The sequence below is a fragment of the Monodelphis domestica genome, chromosome 1 (genome assembly GCF_027887165.1).
Source record: "Monodelphis domestica isolate mMonDom1 chromosome 1, mMonDom1.pri, whole genome shotgun sequence".
NCBI classification, from domain to species: Eukaryota; Metazoa; Chordata; class Mammalia; order Didelphimorphia; family Didelphidae; genus Monodelphis; species Monodelphis domestica.
This window is the reverse complement of record NC_077227.1, coordinates 474,521,989-474,543,045: the sequence shown is the minus strand read 5'-3', so window position 1 is coordinate 474,543,045 and position 21,057 is coordinate 474,521,989. Positions and strand designations below refer to the sequence as shown.

The 21,057-nt window shown below is 37.0% G+C and overlaps 1 protein-coding gene across 4 annotated transcripts in view; it reads right to left on the bottom strand.

The window, feature by feature from the left end:
* The window catches only part of CAMSAP1 (calmodulin regulated spectrin associated protein 1), a 69,109-nt gene extending 51,114 nt beyond the window's left edge, over positions 1–17,995 (bottom strand). For 2 of the 4 annotated variants that reach the window (XM_007475331.3, XM_007475333.3), the window contains exons 1-2: positions 17,727–17,995; positions 16,622–16,784 (exon numbers count right to left, since the gene is read on the bottom strand). In XM_007475331.3, coding sequence (XP_007475393.1) covers positions 16,622–16,784 — 163 coding nt within the window. In that variant the 5' untranslated portion in view covers positions 17,727–17,995. The remainder of the gene's footprint in view (positions 1–16,621; positions 16,785–17,726) is intronic. The other 2 variants (XM_001373497.5, XM_056812709.1) reach the window with 2 other exon arrangements.
* Between the last annotated feature and the right edge of the window lie 3,062 nt (positions 17,996–21,057).

Below are 21,057 nucleotides of genomic sequence, written 5' to 3'. Positions count from 1 at the left end.
ACACTTGTTGAAAGACTGTTTGAAACCTGGGACAAAACTGTACTTCTAATGCTAAAAAGTCCAGATTAGATATCATCCAAGGAGCTGGATTCTAGGGTGAGTGCTATCTCCAAACAGATGAATGACTTTAACTAGCTTAGGTAACAGTTTGTAAAATAAACATGATAATACCTAAAAATTCAAGGAGGTGACAGCTACACTCTCTAGTGATGTACATATACAAAACTTCAATGAGCATAGGGCTGAAAATTCACTCAAATGTTAAATATTAAAGTAAATATTGGGGAGAGGTTAAATCCACTCAACTTTATAACTCCACCCTGACACTGAACTGTCCAGATTGACAAATTAGTAAAAACTCACCTAATCCACTATGTCTATCCAGTCCCAAGACAATTCTTCACATCTGTAACACCTAGACACCTTGCCCTTAGGCTACTCACTATAATAACTGGAATGAAGGCTCTCAGATTTTGGAGGGTATAAAAATCAAGAGCCTAGATCAATTTCTCCTACTCATTTCAATTCCTTTATTTGGGAGTTTGCCTCTAACAAATGAGTGGCTGGCTATGTGGTAATCTAACTTCCATGCTAGGGATGGAAAAAGAAACTTAATGCACTCAAATAAAGAAGAGATTTAGTAAAGATACTCCTTTACAGGCTATTTTAAGGGGGATAATGCAAGACTACAATTCTATATCCAGATAATAGGTAGCATTCATATGTAATTATTCAGTCTTTCAAGACTCTCTATGACCCCACACAAGATTTTCTAAGCAAAGATAAGAGTGGTTTGCGATTCATTTTACAAATTGGTAGAACTAAAGCAAACTGGGTTAAGTGACTTGCCCAGGGCTACACAGCTGGTAAGCATCTCAAGCCAGTTTTGAACTTAAGAAAATGAATCTTCCTGACTCCATCCTGGCACTCTAGTCACTGTGCCACTTTAGATGTCTGGCAAAAAGAGGCCTGTGACTGAAACCAGTGCCTCAAACACACAGAGCATATGTTCTACCACTAAGCTACACTTTACAAATATTAACCCCATGATCCTAAAAACCTTATCCATTTATACAGCTGAAGAAACCTAAGCAGAGGTTAAGTGACTTGCCTAGCATTATGCAACTAGGGTCTTACACCATATTTGGAATCAGGTTTTCATGACTCCAATCAGATTCAGCGCTCTATCTCCATTGTTTACCTAGTTGCCTTAGTGAAGTGATGCTGTGGCAGTTCTGCTTATCATGAAGTATAGAAACAAAAAGATTTTTTTCTCTTTTTTTCTTTTATACAAAAAGTTTCATGTCAAACTTGTATTAGAAATGTTCCTTAGGATGATGATCTTTAGGTGCCATCAAATACCTCAACTTTCAGATCTTCCTCATGGGATCTTTGAGAATAGTAACTGTTTCAAGGAGATGAGAGTATAGGCCTAGAATATTTACCACTTTATTCAAGATTTGCCAAGAAGGGTGATGTAGAAAGGCTTTGTCTATACCAGGTACTATGACCCATTTGAACCCAAATTACATTTATCTTTGTTTATCAAATAACATTATCTTAAATAACAAATAACTTTGAAGTTGTAATTAGGAAGAGAAACAAATCTCAGATGATTTGGAGGATGACCACAGTTTGTTAGCCAAATGATATGGGCATAAATCTTCCCGGGAATTTGAGGAGTTCTAAGAAAATGGTTTTAGATAATTTTCTCAAGTGAAAAATCAAACTGCATTATGGAATTGATTGTGGTTTTCTCTTCTTGGTATTCTAAATATAAATGCTAACTCAGATACTATAGAGGAATGAGCTACATATATGTACCCCACTTTCTTCCAGCTTCCCCCCTCCTGTGTTGTCTTCCCCTATTAGAACATAAACTCTGAGGGCAAAGACTATGGTTTGCTTATTTGCATTAGTATCCTCAATGCTAATCATAGTGTCTGACATAAATACTTAATAAATGTTTTGTCTATCATATTCATAATTTCATTAACATTTCACAATCAATAAAACTTGAAAATTATGTACTCAAAAATTCTGCCAAAAATATGTTAAGCTCATTGGTCCAACAGTTTGCAGAATTCATACTCTTCCCTTTTTCCAAAAATGAGAGCACTCACCTAGTCCATGGAATCTCACATTCTCTAAATCACAGATGTCAATGGTCAACATTTAAAATTTCATTTATTCATTATTTTTTATCTGTTCAGGCCTGGTAACAACTAACTAAAAGAAGTCAGATTCAGTCTCTTCACTTATCTTTAGTTTCCATTCCCTAACTACTTTTGTTCTGCTCTCAGTTCAAAGACAATTCTTGGAACAGAAAACAGCAAGTTAAAGTTTAGCAGTTCCATCTTCTTACCACTGCCTGTTTTCACCATCCCACCTCCAAGTAGCAATCGTCATCTATACTTGGATCCTTCTCTTGACTCCAACATAATAAAAAAAAATCTTTTTGTTCTTGTCCTAAGCATTCATCACCATGGGTTCAAATCTAGCCATAGATATTTCCTAGCTATGTGACCTTAGGCAAGTCATTTAACCTCAAAAGCCTAGCTTTACCACTCTTCTGCCTTGGAACCAACATTTACTATCAATTCCAAAACAGGACATAAGGGTTTAAGAAAAATGGAAAAAATGGTGGGCAACCAGGGCCAGTGGGTGAGGGAGGGAGAGGAGGGCAGCATGCAAATAGCAGATATAGCATACAAGGATTTCATCTAGCCAATGCAAATTCCATTATGAAGAGATCACTGGAGGATACCAGCCCCAGTAGTCTAGAAAGGATTCAATCAAAAGCACTGAATAGGGAAAGACCCAAAAAGTGATAGAAAGCCACCTCAAACAGAAAATGAGCAATAATAATAAGAGAGAAAAAGTTGGGCCTGTCCTGAAGTAAATAAAACAGCAGTAAAATAAAAAAATAAAATAAAAAAGAAGGAAAAATTTAGCAGAAAAAGTTCTCAAAACAACGAATAAAATACTGGGCAAAAAAGGAGGGAATCAAAAAACCTCCACTGAAAAATAAACTCAAAAAATAAAAAAATAAACTGAAAAGCAAAAAAGACTAAAGAATTGCTAAATAACACTAAAAACTGGTTCTTTGAAAAGACTAAAATCATTAAACCAACCCTTCACTAACTTTATGAGAAAGAAGGAAAAATCATTTTTATTATGATAATTTCAGTAAAGGAATTGAGAATATTAGGGCAGCAAGTGGTTAATCATAGCAACCAAGTGAACCATATTGACTCCATCTTGTGACTCAATGCTGGAGCTAGCTCAGTTCCCTTTGTAGTCATTTATGAGTTTAGTCCAACTTCTGTCTGGTGAGATGTTTCAATTGTGTATATTGAGAGAAAAACTTATTTCATTGTATAAACTGTGTAGCTAGGAAACTAGACCACCTTTCCCTGGCTGCTTAGAGATCCTTAACTAAGAACCTAGGTTATACAAATCTGAAACTCAGTCAGACACAAAGACTGAAGCATGGAGTTTTCTCACAATTAGTACATCTCAAGCAAACCACGTGTTTTATCTGAAAATTGGACCCATATTGATCAATTAGTTATTGCTTCCATTTTCCTTTGATTGTATACAGACACTTGGGAACATTAAGACACCTTTTGTGTCTTTCTTACTTACAGTGAAGGAACTGTACCTTTTACTCTCTCCCATCCAACTCAGAAAAGTCCCTAATCTTTCCTCCTATTAGAAATCAGGTTCACTAATGTTATATTGTTTTCTTTTAATTAAGTGGTCCTATTTGATGTTTTTAGTGTATAAAATTCTGTCTCCTACTGTATTTGGGGTCCAGTCTTAAGCTGAAGAGGTTTGTTCCATGTTTGCTGGGTAATTGCCATGCATTGCTTAATAATCTATATACTTGGAAGATAGAAACTTTTGTTTCCTCAGTCATTTCATCTTTCACCCCTATACCATAGTAGAAAGGATATGATCACATCAAAGAAAAAAGTTTAATCATCAGAATTTACTATACACAAATGTCAGCAAAACTAAGATTTCAAAATAAATGGAAAAATATCTACGAAAAATAAAATAGCCAAATAATCATAACATAAGTGTTAACAATTCAAATTTAAAAAAAGACATTAAACTAATTGTAAAGAGACTACAAGTGAATTGTATTAAATGTGTAGAGATCGGTTAAAACCTATACTACTAAAATTGTTCCCCAAAACCTAGAAAGTATTCTAAGTATCAATTAAAAATATCTAATAAATAGCGATTGAAATTTTTTAAAATTTATTTATTTTAAAGTATTTTTCTAAGGTTATATGATTCATGTTCTCTCCTTTTCTTCTTCCCCACCACCTCCTGGAGCTGACAAGCAATTCCATTGGGTTACACATGTATCATCACTCAATACCTATTTCCATATTATTCATTTTTATAATATTATAGTTTTTTAAAACCAACACCCCAAATCCTATACCTAAACAAGTGATAAATCTGAAAAAATTTTAAATAAAATCTTGAAACATCAGCAATATGGTTAAAAAATATTCAATATGATGCTGAATTTACAGCAGGTATATATGGAATGATCTAATAGGAAAATAATTAACATAAATTTATTAAAAAGAAAAACATCCCAAATAATTATTTTTGATATATAAAGAAAAAGCCTTTAAAAAACTATTCAAACTACAATAGAAACTTTTTAAATAATAAAAAGTACGTATCTAAAATCCCAAGCTAGTATTCGCAATGAGCAAAGCACTAGAAGCTTTCCCAGGAAATACAAAAGTAAAGTAAAGGTGCCTGGTTTTCTCCATTCTAGTAATGTTAGCAATAACACTAAGAAAAAAAGGTATTAGCAAAACCAAAAAGGAAACAAAAATCAATAGATGAAGTATCTCAATATGTGAACTGGTCCAGCCATTCTGAAAAAAGAATTTGGAATTATACCCAAAATGGCACTAAATTGTAGATATTCTTTGATTCAGCAATATCACACTAGCAAGCTCCAAAAAAAAATTTTTTTAAAAAAGAGGAAAAAAGGGGGCAGCTGGGTAGCTCAGTGGATTGAGAGTCAGGCCCAGAGACAGGAGGTCCTAGGTTCAAATCTGGCCTCAGACACTTCCTAGCTGTGTGACCCTGGGCAAGTCACTTGACCCCCATTGCCTAGCCCTTACCACTCTTCTGCCTTGGAGCCAATACACAGTATTGACTCTAAGACGGAAGGTAAAGGTTTAAAAAAAAAAAAGAGGAAAAAGACTCTTATGCAGAAAAATGTTTATAGCAACTTTTGTTGTAGCAATGGAAAAATTATGGTACCTAGGAAGAAAGGAAGTAATGAAGGAAAAAGAAACTTTTTAAGAACCCACTTTGTACCACACATTTAATCCTTCTAACAACATTGTGAGATAGGTGCTATCACTTTTACAGATAAGAAAACTAAAGCATAGGTTGTCACTTGCATAGAACTCAGGTCTTCCTGGGACCAGGAGAACAATATATACAAGGAAAATACTGCAATACTATGAAAAATAACAACTATGACAAAAATTTTTGTTCAATGCAATGACCAATCACAACTCCAGAGGACTGATGATGAAACATACTACAGATACTTGACAGAGGGATGATGGCCTCAAGTAGCTGAGAATGAGAGATACACTTTTGGATACAGCAGAGGTGCAGACGTACTTTGCTCAATTATGATTATCAGCTGCCTCATCTACACCTATACCTCCCTACCCCTTTCCAGCTATCCACAATACTGCAGCCTGACAGCCTACATTTCCATCCCCTTTCCATCTCCACCCAATACAAAGCTCTAGTGATAATAACATGCCTGAATTCATTTCCCAATGATTAACACACTCCTCCCATGCTTGTCATACTCTTCCCCAATCCTAGTAAGTCTGAACCCTCAACTGTCACTGTTCGCTATCTCCCCATTGCCAGCACCCTTCTTACTATCAACTTTAACCCAACACCTCAAACCTCCTACTCCAAAACTATCTATGCCATTCCCCTTCAACTATGCTCTCTGGAACGCCTGCTCCAATGTTAACCTCCATACCTCACCCCCCCCCTAAAAAAAACACTTCCTTTTTCAGTTCTTTCATGTTCTTGAGCTCACCGAGACCTGGCTTCATTCTAATGGCAAAACTACCTGGCCATCCTTTCCAGCATTGAAAGTTCTTTCACTATCTCCCCTGAATCATTAATCCTGATAAAGGTGTTAAAATATTTCTTGCTCTCCCCATTGCCACTTCCAGATTCTCCCTCTACCACCAAGACTCAGTAACCCCTTTCCTCTTTTGAGGTTCATTCAAATCTGTTTACCACCCAATCAAGATTCTGGTAGCCATTATCTACTGAGATGTAAAACACTCCCCCTCCTTCTTTAATGATCTCAGAGTCTCTCTCTTCTTCCCCAATTCCTGACCTACATACATATAAATTCTCCTTCAAACACTCTAACTTCAAGTAATTCAATTCCCACAGCCTACTATATATCTCCATCTCACCTCAGCTAAACCGAGACGGATGGATGGTCATACCCTTCATTTTGCCATAATTCACAAGTATTCTACTTCCAAGTTCACAAACTCAGTAATTCCTTTATCTGATCATAATTTTTTGTCACTACACATATCTCTCTGCCTTGAAAATTCTAATCCTGTTGTCTTCACCAAGAACTCCAAATCTTCCAATTCTCAGTTCTTTTCCAAACCACCCACATTGCATAACTACACTCTCTCACCATCTCCATTTTACACTTTGGGTAAACTAATCTGATTCTAACATATACCCTTCTCTCGAGTACCTTGTCTCAGTATCAAAATCTTGCTTTGGGACAACTAGATAGCAAGTCAGGCCTATACTGGGAGCACCTAGATTCAAATGTAGCCTCATATACTTCCTGTGTGACCCTGGACAAATTATTTAATCCCAATTTTGCCTAGCCCTTACCACTCTTCTACCTTGAAATTGATACTTAGTATCAATTCTTAGGTAAGAGTTTTAAAAAAATCTTGCCCTACCAAGCTTCAGTCTTGGATTGCTCCTACCATGCACAATTAGGTGACACAGTAGATGGAAGTGTTGGAACATTATTCAAGAAGCAAGTCCAAATTCAACATCAGACACTCATTAGATGTTTGACCCTAAAGTCATTTTACATTGACCTGTCTGCATCAGTCTTACCTCACAAGATCTGTGAGGATCAAATGGGACAATATTTGTAAAGTGCTAGCACAGTACTTAGTATAGAGTAAGTACTTAATAAATAAATGCTTATTCCCTCCCCATCCTACCTGGGGCCCATGTGCTGCTAAATGCAGCTGGAGAAAAATAACCAAACCCTGCTGGCTATGTCCACCAAAAAACTATGTTACATATTCTAAACTAGACCCTTGTTGCAGTAAGGCAAGACTTTTACACCTTATTGATTTACTTTTCTACTCACCACAGGAACTTTTCAAAACCTCCTCAAATCTCCCATGCCTCAGCCTAGTACAGCTCTCTCAGCTGAGAACTTGGAAAATTCACTGAAAAAAATTGAGGCCATTCAAAAAGAGCTCCCTCTTCTACTCTGTTCCTCATCTCACATCACTCAGATGCCTTCTGCAACTATCTCCTCCTTTACCCTATTTCACATGAAAGAGTTGGTCTTTCTTGCTCAGGCAAATCCCTCTTTGTATCCAAGTGATCTCATTCCATCCCTTAAAAAAACTTATTTCATCCATTCGTCCCAGCTAGGTATCCTTCCCTCTCCCTCCTCCCTTTTGTGACTAAACTCCTTGAAAAGTCCATCTACAATCAGTGGCCTCACTTCTTTTCCTCTTACTCTTTTTTTGAAATCTTTTAAGGCTGACTTTTGATGTCATCATTAAACTGAAATTATTCTCTCTCCAAAATTATCAATCCCAACCTTTTGATCTCTCTGCAGCTTTTGACATATCAATCACTTTCTTCTCCTTGATACTCTCTCTTTTCTCTAGATTTTGATACCATTCTCTCCTGGTTCTCCACTTACCTGTTTGACTACTTTTTGTCTACCTCCTTCCTTGGATTTTTAGCCAGGTCATGTAGGCTAACTATGGGCATCACCTAAAGCTCTTAGGCCCTTATCTCTTCTCCCTCTATCAAATTTTGGTTGGTCTTCTTATCAGCTCTCATGGATTCAATTGTTATCTCTATGCTTATGAATCTCAGATCTATTTGTCCATTCCTAATCTCCCATCTCACTTATCTATCTACTAGACATCTCAAACTCTACAGATACAAAACAAAACTTGTGAATTTATCATGTTCCTTCTCAAGCTGTCATTTGTTCCAAATTTACCTATTACTGTAAATTATACCCTCCCTACCCTACAAGTCATCTAGGATTGAAACCTACATGTCATCTTCAATTCTTCACTCTTCTCATAATAAATCAAGTACCAGGTCTTATCTATTTTACCTTCACAAGATCTCTTACCATTCTCACCTTTGACCCTGCCACTACTCTGGTATAGGCCTCATACTATCACATGGCTAAACTATTCCAACATTCTTCTCACTACTTCTTCCACTTAGCTGTCAAAAATGGTCACCCTAAATCAAAGGCTTATGTCACATAAAGTCACACACATTCAATCAACTCTATTAACTCCCTTCCAGGATCAAATATAGAATTCTCTCTTTGGCTTTTAAAGACCTCTATATTCTGACCCCTTCTAACCTTTCCAGTCTTCTTTCACTTTACTCTCTTCCACATACTCTGTAATCCAATGACACTGGCCTCCTTTGTTGTTGTTCCTGACACAGGACACCTCATCTGTGGACTTTACATTTAGTGGTTGTTCCTCTATGCCTAGAATTCTCTCTTCAACTCTGCCTCCTATCTTCTACAGCTTCCTTTAAGCTTTTCCTAATATCCCTTAGTATTAGAGTCTTCCAACTGTGATTTTTTCCACATTATCATATATGTATAGTAAATAGTTGTCGGTATGTTTTCTCCTCATTAGACTATATAAGCTCCATGAGTAATGTTCTCTACCTTTATTTCTGTCCTCAGTACTTGGCATAGCACACAGAGAACTCTTAATAAATCCTTGGTGACCAGACTTGCTTGATTTTGCATTTGGGAAGGGAGTCATTTTTTTCCCAAAAAAACAGCATGTTCTCTATCATCGAGAAAGAAGAAAATATAGTCTGTATAAATTTAAAGTCTAAAATTATAAATTTAATTTTTTCAAAACATAATTATTCCAAGCAGTCTAACATTATCAGATATTTACTACATGCCTTTCAGTAATTAAAAATCATTTCATGCTATTAATTCTAACTATTCTCCTAAAGACTTGGAAAATAGTTTAAGGTAGATTCAATAGTCCTCCTAAAAATTCAAAACTATTTGCTTACAAAAGGCCTTATGAACATAATTCAGACCAAACTCTTTCAAAATAACCACAAATTTAAAATATTTTATTGTATGTATAATACACATACATTATGATTTGGGAGTTCAGTGATCTAGGTTATTCTTTATCTAGTTGTCTTCTAATCTCTCTCACAGAATCAGATATCACACTCTCAAGACAACATGGTGCAATGGAAAGAATACTAAATTAATTCTCACCAAAGTATAGTATACTGATATTCATTTAGCTTAATAGTACTTTTCCATTTTTTTAAGATGATACATATTAAGTAAAATAAATCTCTAGTTAGCACTATTTCAGGGAGCCTAACAAAGGGAAGTAGAAATAAAAAATTCTGTGTCAAATATATCATCATCATGCAGAAGAAATAGACTACATCTTCAAGCTAGCTATACATGACCTTTAGCAAATTTCTTATTCTACATGGACCTCAGTTAGAATTCATCAATAACATGAAGGGGCTAAACTGATTATCTCTAAAATCCTTTCCAGTTTGTATGCTATAAATTCCCCTAATAGTGTTGTTTTTCACAGTTTCTACCCTTCCTCTATTTCTAGTCTTATAGATTTTCTAAAACAACCAATTTTTCTCACAATAGTTCCCACAAAATGAGCATTTATGAGGTAATGGAGAATAACAGCCACATGCAGATATGGGCTATTTGTAAGATAGGCATTTGTAAATTGGGAACTGCTTGTGTTGTTGACTGATCCAGCCTATTTTTCTCTAATCCTCTCATTCAACGCTAAAAATTTCCAGATGCCACATGCCCTAACAGCACCTTATATTTTTAACATAACTCTTAATCCAAGAAGTAGATTAAGAGCATACCTGCAAAACCATGTTGTTTTTCTAATGCTCAGTCACATTTTAATATAACTTTTTTTTAAAAGTCTAATGAAAACAGAAATCAACACTCAATGTAGATAGCAGTTGAGCATCTTTATGAAGATATTTTGGTTTTCTCAGCTGTGGCACATGCACTTACTCCAGTACCATTTCCAGATACGGGAGCCAGATGGATACCGTGGAGCAGGAGAAAAGTGAAGCAACTTTCTCCCACAATTCTATATATGACTTAGGAAATGCCTCAGTCAGGTAAGCTCTGCTTCCTTTTTTGGATCTTTTCAAAGAATCCTTTAAAGACCTTCAATATAGTCAGTATCTGTAATTTGGAACTCAATCTACAATTGGAACCAATTAACTAAAGCAATAGATTTCCTTTGTTTATTCCTTTTGCTTTTCTTTTCCTAGAAGCTGAATAATCAGTCTGGCTCCCATTCCACAGTAAATTAGCAGTCAAAAGTTATGAATAGATGTTAAAAGAATAATCATAAGTTATAAATGACCAATATGAAAACCTGTCTCAAATTCCTAATTGAAATGAAATGCAAATGAACATGATTCTAAGGTTTCCACTCACAGCCTGTAAAAGTAAAAAAAAAAAACACAAAAAAGTCAATATACAAAGGGTTCTGAGAAGATAGACATAGTATTGATAGTATTGGGTGTGAACAGGGCCCAACTATTCTGGATGCCAATTTGAAACAATGCAAGAAAAGTGACTTAATTATCTTTATCTTTGGAAACTATTCACTATTGGACATATGTTCCAAGAAAAATCAAAGACATTATGGAACTCTTTGCAATTGTAAATAACTACAAAGTATGTGACCACCAATTAAGTAACAACTGAAAGAAATACAGTATACCAATCTAGTGGAATACTACACAGTAAAAGATAATGAATATGAGGAATACAGAGAAACATGAAGATTTGTATGAACTGATGCAGAAGGAAGCAGAAACAAAAGAATAATTATTACAATGGCCCTAACAATCACTACAAGGTCCCAAAGAACAAATAATGAAAAATACCTACCTCTTCATGGCACAGAGGTAGGTAAATACCAGCAAAAGACACTGCTTACACTTTCAAATAAGGTCCTTGTATCAGATATTATTTCCCTTTTGTTGATATGGGGTGGGGGGAATAAAAAGGAAAATTTAATCTAGAAGATGCAGAAGGGTTTTTTTTTTTTCCAGAAATAACTTTGTCTGGCTTCTAAATTAGAGGCCATCTTCTAAATCCCAAGCAAATCTTTAGAAAATTTGTTCCAAGTTAGTTATTTCCCTAACCACAACAAAGAACTTAAACTATCCTCCACAGCTAAACCTGCTAAAATAGTCAATTCTAATTCCTCTGAATTCACTAAACATATCTGCCATTCACATCATCTCCAAAACCCCCCATGTCCATTAAAACACCCTTCTGGTTACACTTAACTCTTTCCCTCACTTGAATAGGCTATGAGCAGTCACTTTGAATCACTAAAATTCTCTTGCCCCCAGACCTTCCAAAATGCTATCACCAACTACAAATGGCTCCCCAAGCATCTGTCTTCTGAATTCCTACTCTAAATCAACAAAACCTTGAAAGAGGAAGTCAAAGAACTGTCAGAAGAGATCAGGCAGGGCTTGAAAACTATAACCCCTAAGATTTTATACTATAATATATGTAACTTAGAATTACAGAAAGTAAAAGCTCTTAAGAGAATCCTTCTTGCTTCATCACAAAATAAATCTATATGTCATGGATGGAATTTTCTACATTAAAAATAAGATTTTCTAAAAAGTATTATAAACAAGTATACCTTTTTTTATCACAAGCAGTTGCCTATCTTGGTGATACTAGTCCCTAGTTCTATGTTCAGACCTAGTTCACTAGACTGAAGATTCTTTCAAGTGTTGGTTAGATAGTTGCTAAGGTCCCTTCCAACTCACAAATTCCATGAATCTGTGTAATTCACATCCTCTGAGCTCTAACCCCAATTATGCTGTATGGCAAACTTTTTATTCATATCTTACTGATCCCCTAACTAGCACATTGACCTCTTAGCTAGTGAGTGAGTGTGATTGAGTGAGAGAGATAGGGAGAGGGAGGGGTAGGGAAGGGAGGGGTACCTAACATTTTTGTGTCACAGACCACTTTGGCAGTTTGGTAATGGATGCCTTCTCAGAATATTTTTTGAAGAATAAAATAAAAACCATAGGATGATAAAGGAAACCAATTATACTGAAGTATAATTATCAAAGTATTAAGAAAAAAATTTATGAGATAATAAAATAGTTAGATTTCAGATATTGTTAAGCACTTTACAAATATTATCTTATTTGATCCTCACAATAACCCTAGGAATTAGGTGCTACTATCCCCATTTTACAGATGAGTAAACTGAAGCAAAAAGAAGTAACTTGACCAAAGTCACACAGCTAGTAAGTGTCTGATGCTCAATTTGAACTTGGGTCTTCCCAACTTTGGTTAGTAGAGATACCCTGAAATTCAATATAAGAATTCCAAAGAATATGGTTTTTGTTTGTTTGTTTTCAAATTACCTTAATAAAGATGAAATGCCAATTCAAATGTCAAGTTTTATAACCTTGGGCAAATTATTTAACCTTATTAGGTTTCCTCATGTATAAAATGAAAATGGTTTAGATTCAATACTAAGATCCTATACTAATTTTTGCATTTGAAAAGTGGGAATTTGGTTATCTATTCAGCTTGACCAGACACTCACAAAATAAAAGGCTATTACAATAAGTAGTACAAAGAGTTTAAATCAGAAGATAAAAGAAAAGTATTAGAATAAATTATATTTTATTTATTATTTTGCCTTTACCTATAAATGTCAATGTTTTCTAGTTTAACAGGTTTTAGCAATTCCTAAGTGAACAATTTTCAACATCTCTAATGTAATCCTTAAATACATGACTATCTCAAAAGTCTTGATACAATTTTAAGCTAGTAAAACATAAAGTGCACTAAGACTGGAGCATCCTATTAGGTTCACAGCATAAAGCCAATGTCAAAAAGACTTAAAGAGATTTATTGAAAGGAAAAAATAGTGAAAATATTAGGGTAAAACACAAAAGTAAAAAAGAAAAGGTACAACAAGATCTACTGCTCTTAACTATGGCATTAACAGTGACCAAAAACTAAATGAAATGTTTCTGCAAAACCGTATGCTAGAGAGGATAATCCAAAGTATTAGAAATGGCAGAGTTCCATTGTAGTCCTAACTACTTACTAAATGACATGCACTGGTTAGCAGAATGGTACACAGGAAAGATGACAACACAAGAGGTTAAAAAAGAGAGAGGAGAGAAAGCAAAAGAGATAAAAAGACAAAGAACCTAAAATGAGTCTTCCCCTAGAATTTCAATATACTTTCAACTAAACAACAAATAAACAGCTGTCTAATTTCATATTTCTACTGAATAATTTTCTAATTCAACGTATTTAAGTAACCTTTGTTATATTCACATAAAGCAGTACTGCAAAATAACATTAAGACTGAGACTAAGATTTTTTTATCTTAATGATCAAATTAATTTTAGGGTGCCAATTCAAGGGTCCAAATCTAAGCAATGCAGAAAATTGTTGTTTTTTTATGTAGAAATTTTTTAAAGCTGGTAAGAACTATTTTCATAGACTATAAAAAACATTTTTAAAATAAATCTATAAGATTCTATGAAAGGGGGTAGCTGGGTAGCTCAGTGGATTGAGAGCCAGGCCTAGGGACGGGAGGTCCTAGGTTCAAATCTGGCCTCAGACACTTCCCAGCTGTGTGACCCTGGGCAAGTCACTTGACCCCCATTGCCTAGCCCTTACCACTCTTCTGCCTTGGAGCCAATACACATTGACTCCAAGATGGAAGGTAAGGCTTTTAATTAAAAAAAAATTTTTTTAAGATTCTATGAAAGACTACCTCTAATCATTCATTCAAACAATTTAACTAAGTTTGTCAACAGTAAGTAATTTCACATCCTAAGATGTGCAGTAAAATATCCAATACATAATGCAATTTACACAGGGCACTAAAATATTAGCATTTTTAAAATTAGCCTCCTCCTAATTTATAAAACTTTTTTCAAAAACTTAAATTTTACTAACTCCCTTTTCCAAATACAAGCATTATTGAATTTAAATCTATCTCTGAACAAGCAAGAAACAATGAAAAAACAACAACATGTGTACTCCTAGAAGTAAGGTTACTACCAAATGACATCACTCTAAAACTATAAGAAATATGGAAATTCAATCTAAGATTGTAAGGCAGCTTCTATCCTCCTTCAAATCTGGCTCCAATTTCTATTTTCCTTCATTTATTCATTCAGAAAATATTTATTAAGTAATTATTACATACATCCTATCTCTTCACTTTATAACCATATTGCAAGTCTACCTTTTGAGAATTTTTAAATAGATCTGCTTTAAGGATATCTTATTAAATATTAAAAAGATTAATTTATTGTTATCTGATAATGAAAACAAAATCAAAGAAACTAACCCAAGTAATAAAAGAAATGATTGTACATAATATTCATTACTGAAAAGCTAATCAGTTCCTATTTTGAGTGTTTAAATGAAAACTAAATTTCAAATTCACTTTGTGGAAGGATTTAGTGAAAAACTAGTGGGAGAGGTTTTTTAAACAAGTAAGTTTGCATGACATCTCCAGAGTTCTTAGGTATTCAAATATATTAGGCCATAAAGATGCATATGTTAAGGAAACAAACCATTCTTCCCCATCTCTAATCTAATGAGTTGAGTCACTTTCAGTAGCTGTAAAACAAACAGTATTTTAAAACAGTAAATAATAAAGGCAATGTGAAACAAAATAAGACATATATGTATTTAATCCCTACAACTTACAAAACATGTTTGTCCTTATGACTAATAACAACTGTAGCTGTTATACAAGATCTCAACTTCAACTGCTGAAATAGTCACATAAAGAATGCCAGTTCATCAAGTTTTCAAAACTAGACTACACTTTTCTTTTAAAAAGGCAATGCCACACTCATATTCTTAGTATTAAAAAGGAAATACTTTTACTAAAGCAAAAATATTTTCCAAAAAAACTAATGGGAGAAATTGAGTCTTAAAATTCTGTATATATTAAGGGGAGGTCCATTGATTTGTGCTTGTTCAGAAATCTTTTTCAACAAATTAACTTAAATAATGTTAAGTTTGGGGAAAGGAATTGGTAAAATTAAACATAGAGAAGGAGTTGGTGACCTATGATTTCATTAGTGTGGGGAAATCCTAGTGCATAAATTTCTTCCATCAATACCGGTCAGTAATTAGATTTTATTTAAGAATAATTTGTTTTGCCAAGTTCTAAGAACATAAAATCAGTACTGATCTATTGGGCACAGTGGGTTTTAGCAAAATGGACTGAGAATAATAAAAGTGCCTCATTTCCCAAATAAAGTTAGTCATTATGAAGAAGTATTTTAGGATATAACCTCTAGTTAGAGAATTATGGGCTTCATTTTTTTTTTAATAAAACCCTTACCTTCCATCTTGGAGTCAATACTGTGTATTGGTTCCAAGGCAGAAGAGTGGTAAGGGCTAGGCAATGGGGGTCAAGTGACTTGCCCAGGGTCACACAGCTGGGAAGTGTCTGAGGCCAGATTTGAACCTAGGACCTCCCGTCCCTAGGCCTGGCTCTCAATCCACTGAGCTACCCAGCTGCCCCCTATGGGCTTCATTTTTAAACAAAAGGCTTTATTTCTAAGTTTTGACACACCTTAGAAAAGTTGTTTATTTCCCTTTACAGGTTCCTTTAATTAGAAGACTTGTCAATGCTATATAGTTACTAAGTGGTATATATCACCAAATACTGAATATTCACTTCCTCCTGTATTTCAGGAGAAAGTAAATAAATTTGTTCCTTATCAGCTAAAAGAATATGAAATGGTATTTTTGAAATAATTATTTAATGCTTCAGAAAACTCAAGTTTCACATTCTTCAAATTTCAGGACAATAGACTGCCAAACTTAAGCATAACTCACAACTCATCTGTCAAAATCATTAGGCAAGGAATAGTGTTTTAAGATTAACAGGGGCTATAAAGACTCAAATCTGCCAAGAGATTACTAATAGGTCCTTTATAGGACCACACTTGCTCAAGTAAATAGATTTTGCTGTGTTTCTAAGTGCACTGACAAAAGATTGTCTAGGGAAGATGCTGATAAGAAGTTTCTTCTTCATTGTATTTATTTCACATGATGTGAGAAAAGATAAAGATGATATTGATATTGTAGGACATCAGATTTCATATGACTTGAAAAGACAAGATGATCAGATACTGTAGCCAAAAAAAAAAAAAGCAAGGAACTTTTGGAAAATAATCATACCTATTCCATAGGCTTTAGCACAGATCCATTGTAGATTAGCAGCTATTTTCGCCCTGGCTGAATCATAGAGCTCAGAAGAGACAATTTCAACTGCACTGTCTGTCAGGGCCTCCATTTTTCTCCTGGTGCTATCTCCACCAGCAGAAACATCCACATCCACCATCTAAAAACAAAAAGAAATAATTTTAATGAGGTAGAGAAATAAAATTCAGCATCAGGCACTCCCACTCTAAAAAAAAAAAAATCTATCAGTTCTAACGTTCCAATCAAATACACCAGGTATAATGCCATTCCAGTGTACCATAGGCCCTGTTAAACCCTTAATTTTTTCCCAAACTGCCATTACCTAACGATTTTTTTTAAAATTGAGAATGGTAAAAAGGAAAACAAAAACAATATCAAGACTGGGAGGAGAAACCTAAAATAACACAAACCCGGTATTGAATACCGGCATCCTGAAATTCTGCAGTAAAGCAACCTTGCATTCCCATTGTATCAACTGTGCATTTTTGCAAGGATCATCTCCTTTGTAAAAAGCACAGACACAAGGAAACCTATTAGGGATAAAGGTGGGAGGAGGAGCTGTGTGAGACAAACACACACAAAAAGGACTCGTGAGTAGCTCTCTCTACCTGACACTTTCCCATTAATGAACAAACCATTGCCTTCTGCATCCCAAGCAAAAGCACATCTTTTGAGGGGTGGGGGCCGTGCGGCAAGGGCCGGCCCCCTGTGGCTCGGCAGAATCGGGGAGTGGGAAGCTCTAGGGGAGTGATGTACTCGCCCCCGCCCCAGCACGACAGGAGAGACGGGGGCGCCTAAGAGCCAGGGGGCTGCCGGCTCCCCTCAGGCTGGTCGGGCAGCCGGGAGCCTCCCCGCCCCTGGTCGCGGCTCCTCACGCCCGCCCCGCCGCCGAGGCCTACCTAGCAACCCGTGTCGCCAGAGCCGGAGCGCCCCGAGGCGGGCGAGGCTGAGGAGAAGACGACGCGGTCTGCTGGGGGCGCTGGAAGAGCCCGGGCCCGGCCGAGAGCGGGGAAGGGCCGAGCCGGGGCGGGGGCGGGGGGGGTCTCAGAGGGGCCTTCCCTACCGCAGCCTCCTCACAAACCTTTCACAGCCGCCGCCTTCGCCGCCTTTGCTGCTTCATCCTGTGGCCGCCGCCGAGAGCTGAGGCCAGAGAAAGGCGAACGGAGAATGAACTGCCCGATGGGGCCCGGTCGTTTGGGGCAAATGGGGAGGACCGGGTGCGGGAGGGCGCGCGCCGAGAGCACGGAGCAGGGAACGCGCGGCCGAAACGCTCGCGCACGCGGCTCGCGAGCGGCCGCTCCGGGCCGCCCCCAACGGTTCCACCGAGAATAGGAAAGCTTTTGGGCAGTTGCGCAGGCGCTGTGGGGATCACGCAAGTGCTCTCCAACCGTCGTCGTCCTCGCCCTCCTCCCTCCTCCCCTCTCCTTTCTGCAGGTGCCTAAGCAAGCCAAGCTCTTTTAACAGAGTCCTTTACCCTTCAGACGATTTGGCAAAAGAAGTCCCAAAGATTATTATGACTCAAGGGCAGGGATGGGGAAGCTAGTCTTGGGAAAGAAATTATTTTGAGAGATGGAGGAGGACGATGTTCTGCATCTCTTTAAAAGAGCTGGCCATTCTTTTTCCCTTTGTCTTTTAGCAGCCTCCCCCAGAAGTACTCTGCTCTTGACCTAGCCCATCCTGTAGTTTCATAGAATCAGGGGGGAAAAATCAGAAAACAGGTTGGAAAGGACCTCAGTAGCCATCCAGTACAAAATATACCTGGAAAAAAACAAACCACACAATCGTCTAGCAGTTGCCTGAAGACCACCAAGGTCTTCAAGGGGTATCCCACTATTTCCACAGGCAGACCAATACCACTTTTGGATAGATAGCTCAAGTTTTTCCTTTGTCAAGTATCAATTTTCCTCGTTCATATGATCTGAAACTTGGGATAGAATTTAAAGATTGTCGAGTCTCTCATTTTACAAATGTGAAAACTGAGCTACGGAAGGGCAGTCATTTTCTCATTGAGATATTAAAGCTGGATTCAAACCCAGAATCTTTAACTCCAAATCCAGTTGTCTTCCCATTACACTAAAGATTGCCTATTATCCATAGGTCATAATAGGTCATAATTGTTGTTGTTCAATCACTGACTCTTCCTGCCCCCTTTTGGAGTTTTCTTGGCAAAGATACTGGAGTGGTTTGCCATTTCCTTTTCCAGCTCATTTTACAGATGAGGAAACTGAGGCAAAAAAGTTGAAGTGATTTGTCCAGAGTTATATAGCTCTGAGGCCAGATTTGGACTCAGACTTCTCTTCTTGAGTTCAGGCTCTGCCCTCTAAACACTGTTGCTTAGTCACCATAGGATCATAGATCTAAGGTTGAAAGGGGCCTTTCCTCATGTTTAGTCCAATCACATTTCATAGATGAGAGAAGTCTGAGACAGTGAAGTTAAATGACTTGATCCTTACATACTGGCTAGTCCTTTCATATCAGATTAAAATCTCTTCCAATCCTAAATTACTCAGCAGAGCCTTAATCTCAATGAAATGACGGCAGCAGTCCCTGCATAGAAAGTATTCATTAAGGGGACAGTTAGGTGACTCAGTGGATTGAGAGCCAGACCTAGAGACAAGAGGTCCTGGGTTCAAATGTGACCTTAGACATTTCCTAGCTGTGTGACCCTGGGCAAGTCACTGAACCCCATTGCCTAACCCTTAACCACTCTTCTGCCTTAGAACCAATTCCAAGACAGAAGATAAGAGCTTTCCCTCTTCCTGCTATAATCACTTTGCAAAATCTCCTTTGAGATTGACTCCATCTGCCTATTTGCCACCCATTTCTGTATCTATTGCACTTATTCATAGGTTAGGTTCCCCAGAAAATTATTACCCCAGCTTCGAAGTACTATGTGGGTCTGCACTCATAAAACTATACCTCAAGAGAACATCCCAATGTGTTTACCTTTTAATCAATAGCCAGGGGTCACAATTACCTTAGTGCATAGGCATTTATTGAAGTAGCAAAATAAGAAGATTTATACTATTTCCCAAAAGGGACAGCTAAGTAGCTCAGGGGAGAGAGTGCCTGACTTGAACACAGGGAGACATCTTCCTGACTTCAAAGCTGACCTCGGATACTAGCTGTGTGATCTTCACACAGTCACAACCCTGTGTCTCAGTTTCCTCCTCTACAAAATGAGCAGGAGAAGGAAAGAGCAAACCACAACAGTATCTCTGACCAAAAAAAAAAAGGCAAATGGGGTCATGAAAAGTTGGATGAACAACTGAACAACAATGATATCCTACCCCTACCCCCTCCCCAAAACCCTAGGGCACTAAGCCAGTAAATATCTTAAACTCAACATGTCCAAAAATGAACTCATTATGTTTTCCCCCAAATACTTCCCCTCTCCAAATTTCCTTACTACTCTTGATAACTCCAGCCTTCTAGTCCCACAGACTCAAAGCCTAGATCCTATCATAAGCTCCTCACTCTCTCTCACCTCCAATAGCCAATCTGTTGCCAAGGCCTATATATTTCACTTTTGCAACATCTATTGAATATTCTCCTTTCTCTTCTTTGACCCTGCCACTATGCTAGTGCAAGCCCTCATTACCTTGCACCTAGACTATTATAAAAGTCTGCTGATGCATCTGCCTGTCTCAAATCTCTTTCTACTCCAATCCATCCTCCATTCAAACACCAAAGTGATTTTCCTAAGTCATAGGTCCAATGTATTACTCCTCCTACTCAATAAATTCCCTTGGCTCCTTATTGCCTTAAAGATCAAATACAAGATCCTCTGACTTTCAAGCTCTTAATAACCTAGCCCCATGATGGCAAGCCTATGACACACATGTCAGCATTGACAGGCATAGCCATTTTCAATGACATGTGGCCGCAAACTAAAAAGTATGGGGCCACGTGCCAAGAAGGACATTTTTTCTCAAAGCGACATACCACCTAAGTTATTCTTGGTTTTTTGGCAAATTTTGACACACCAAGTTCAAAAGGTTGCCCATCACTGACCTCCCCACTTCCTGCTTTTCCAAACTTTATATTCTTCAAGTGACCCTAGCCTCCTTAGTGTTCTATGAACAAAAAAACCCCATCTTTCTGACCTGGGAATTTTCTCTGGCTGTCCCCCATGCCTGGAATGCTCTCCTTTCTCATCTCTACCTATTAACTGCCCTAGTTAAGTCCCAACCAAGCTTTTCCCAGCCTTTCTTAATTGTAATTCCTTCCCTGTTAATTACATCCTATTTTTTCTCATATATATGTAGTTTACATATGTTTGTTTGTTGTCTCTCCCATTAGATTTTGATTTCCTTGAGGTCTTTTACCTTTTTTTTTTTGTCCCGGAAGCTTAGAACAGGGCCTGGCACATAGGCACTTAATAAATGTTTATTGACTGATTGACTAATATA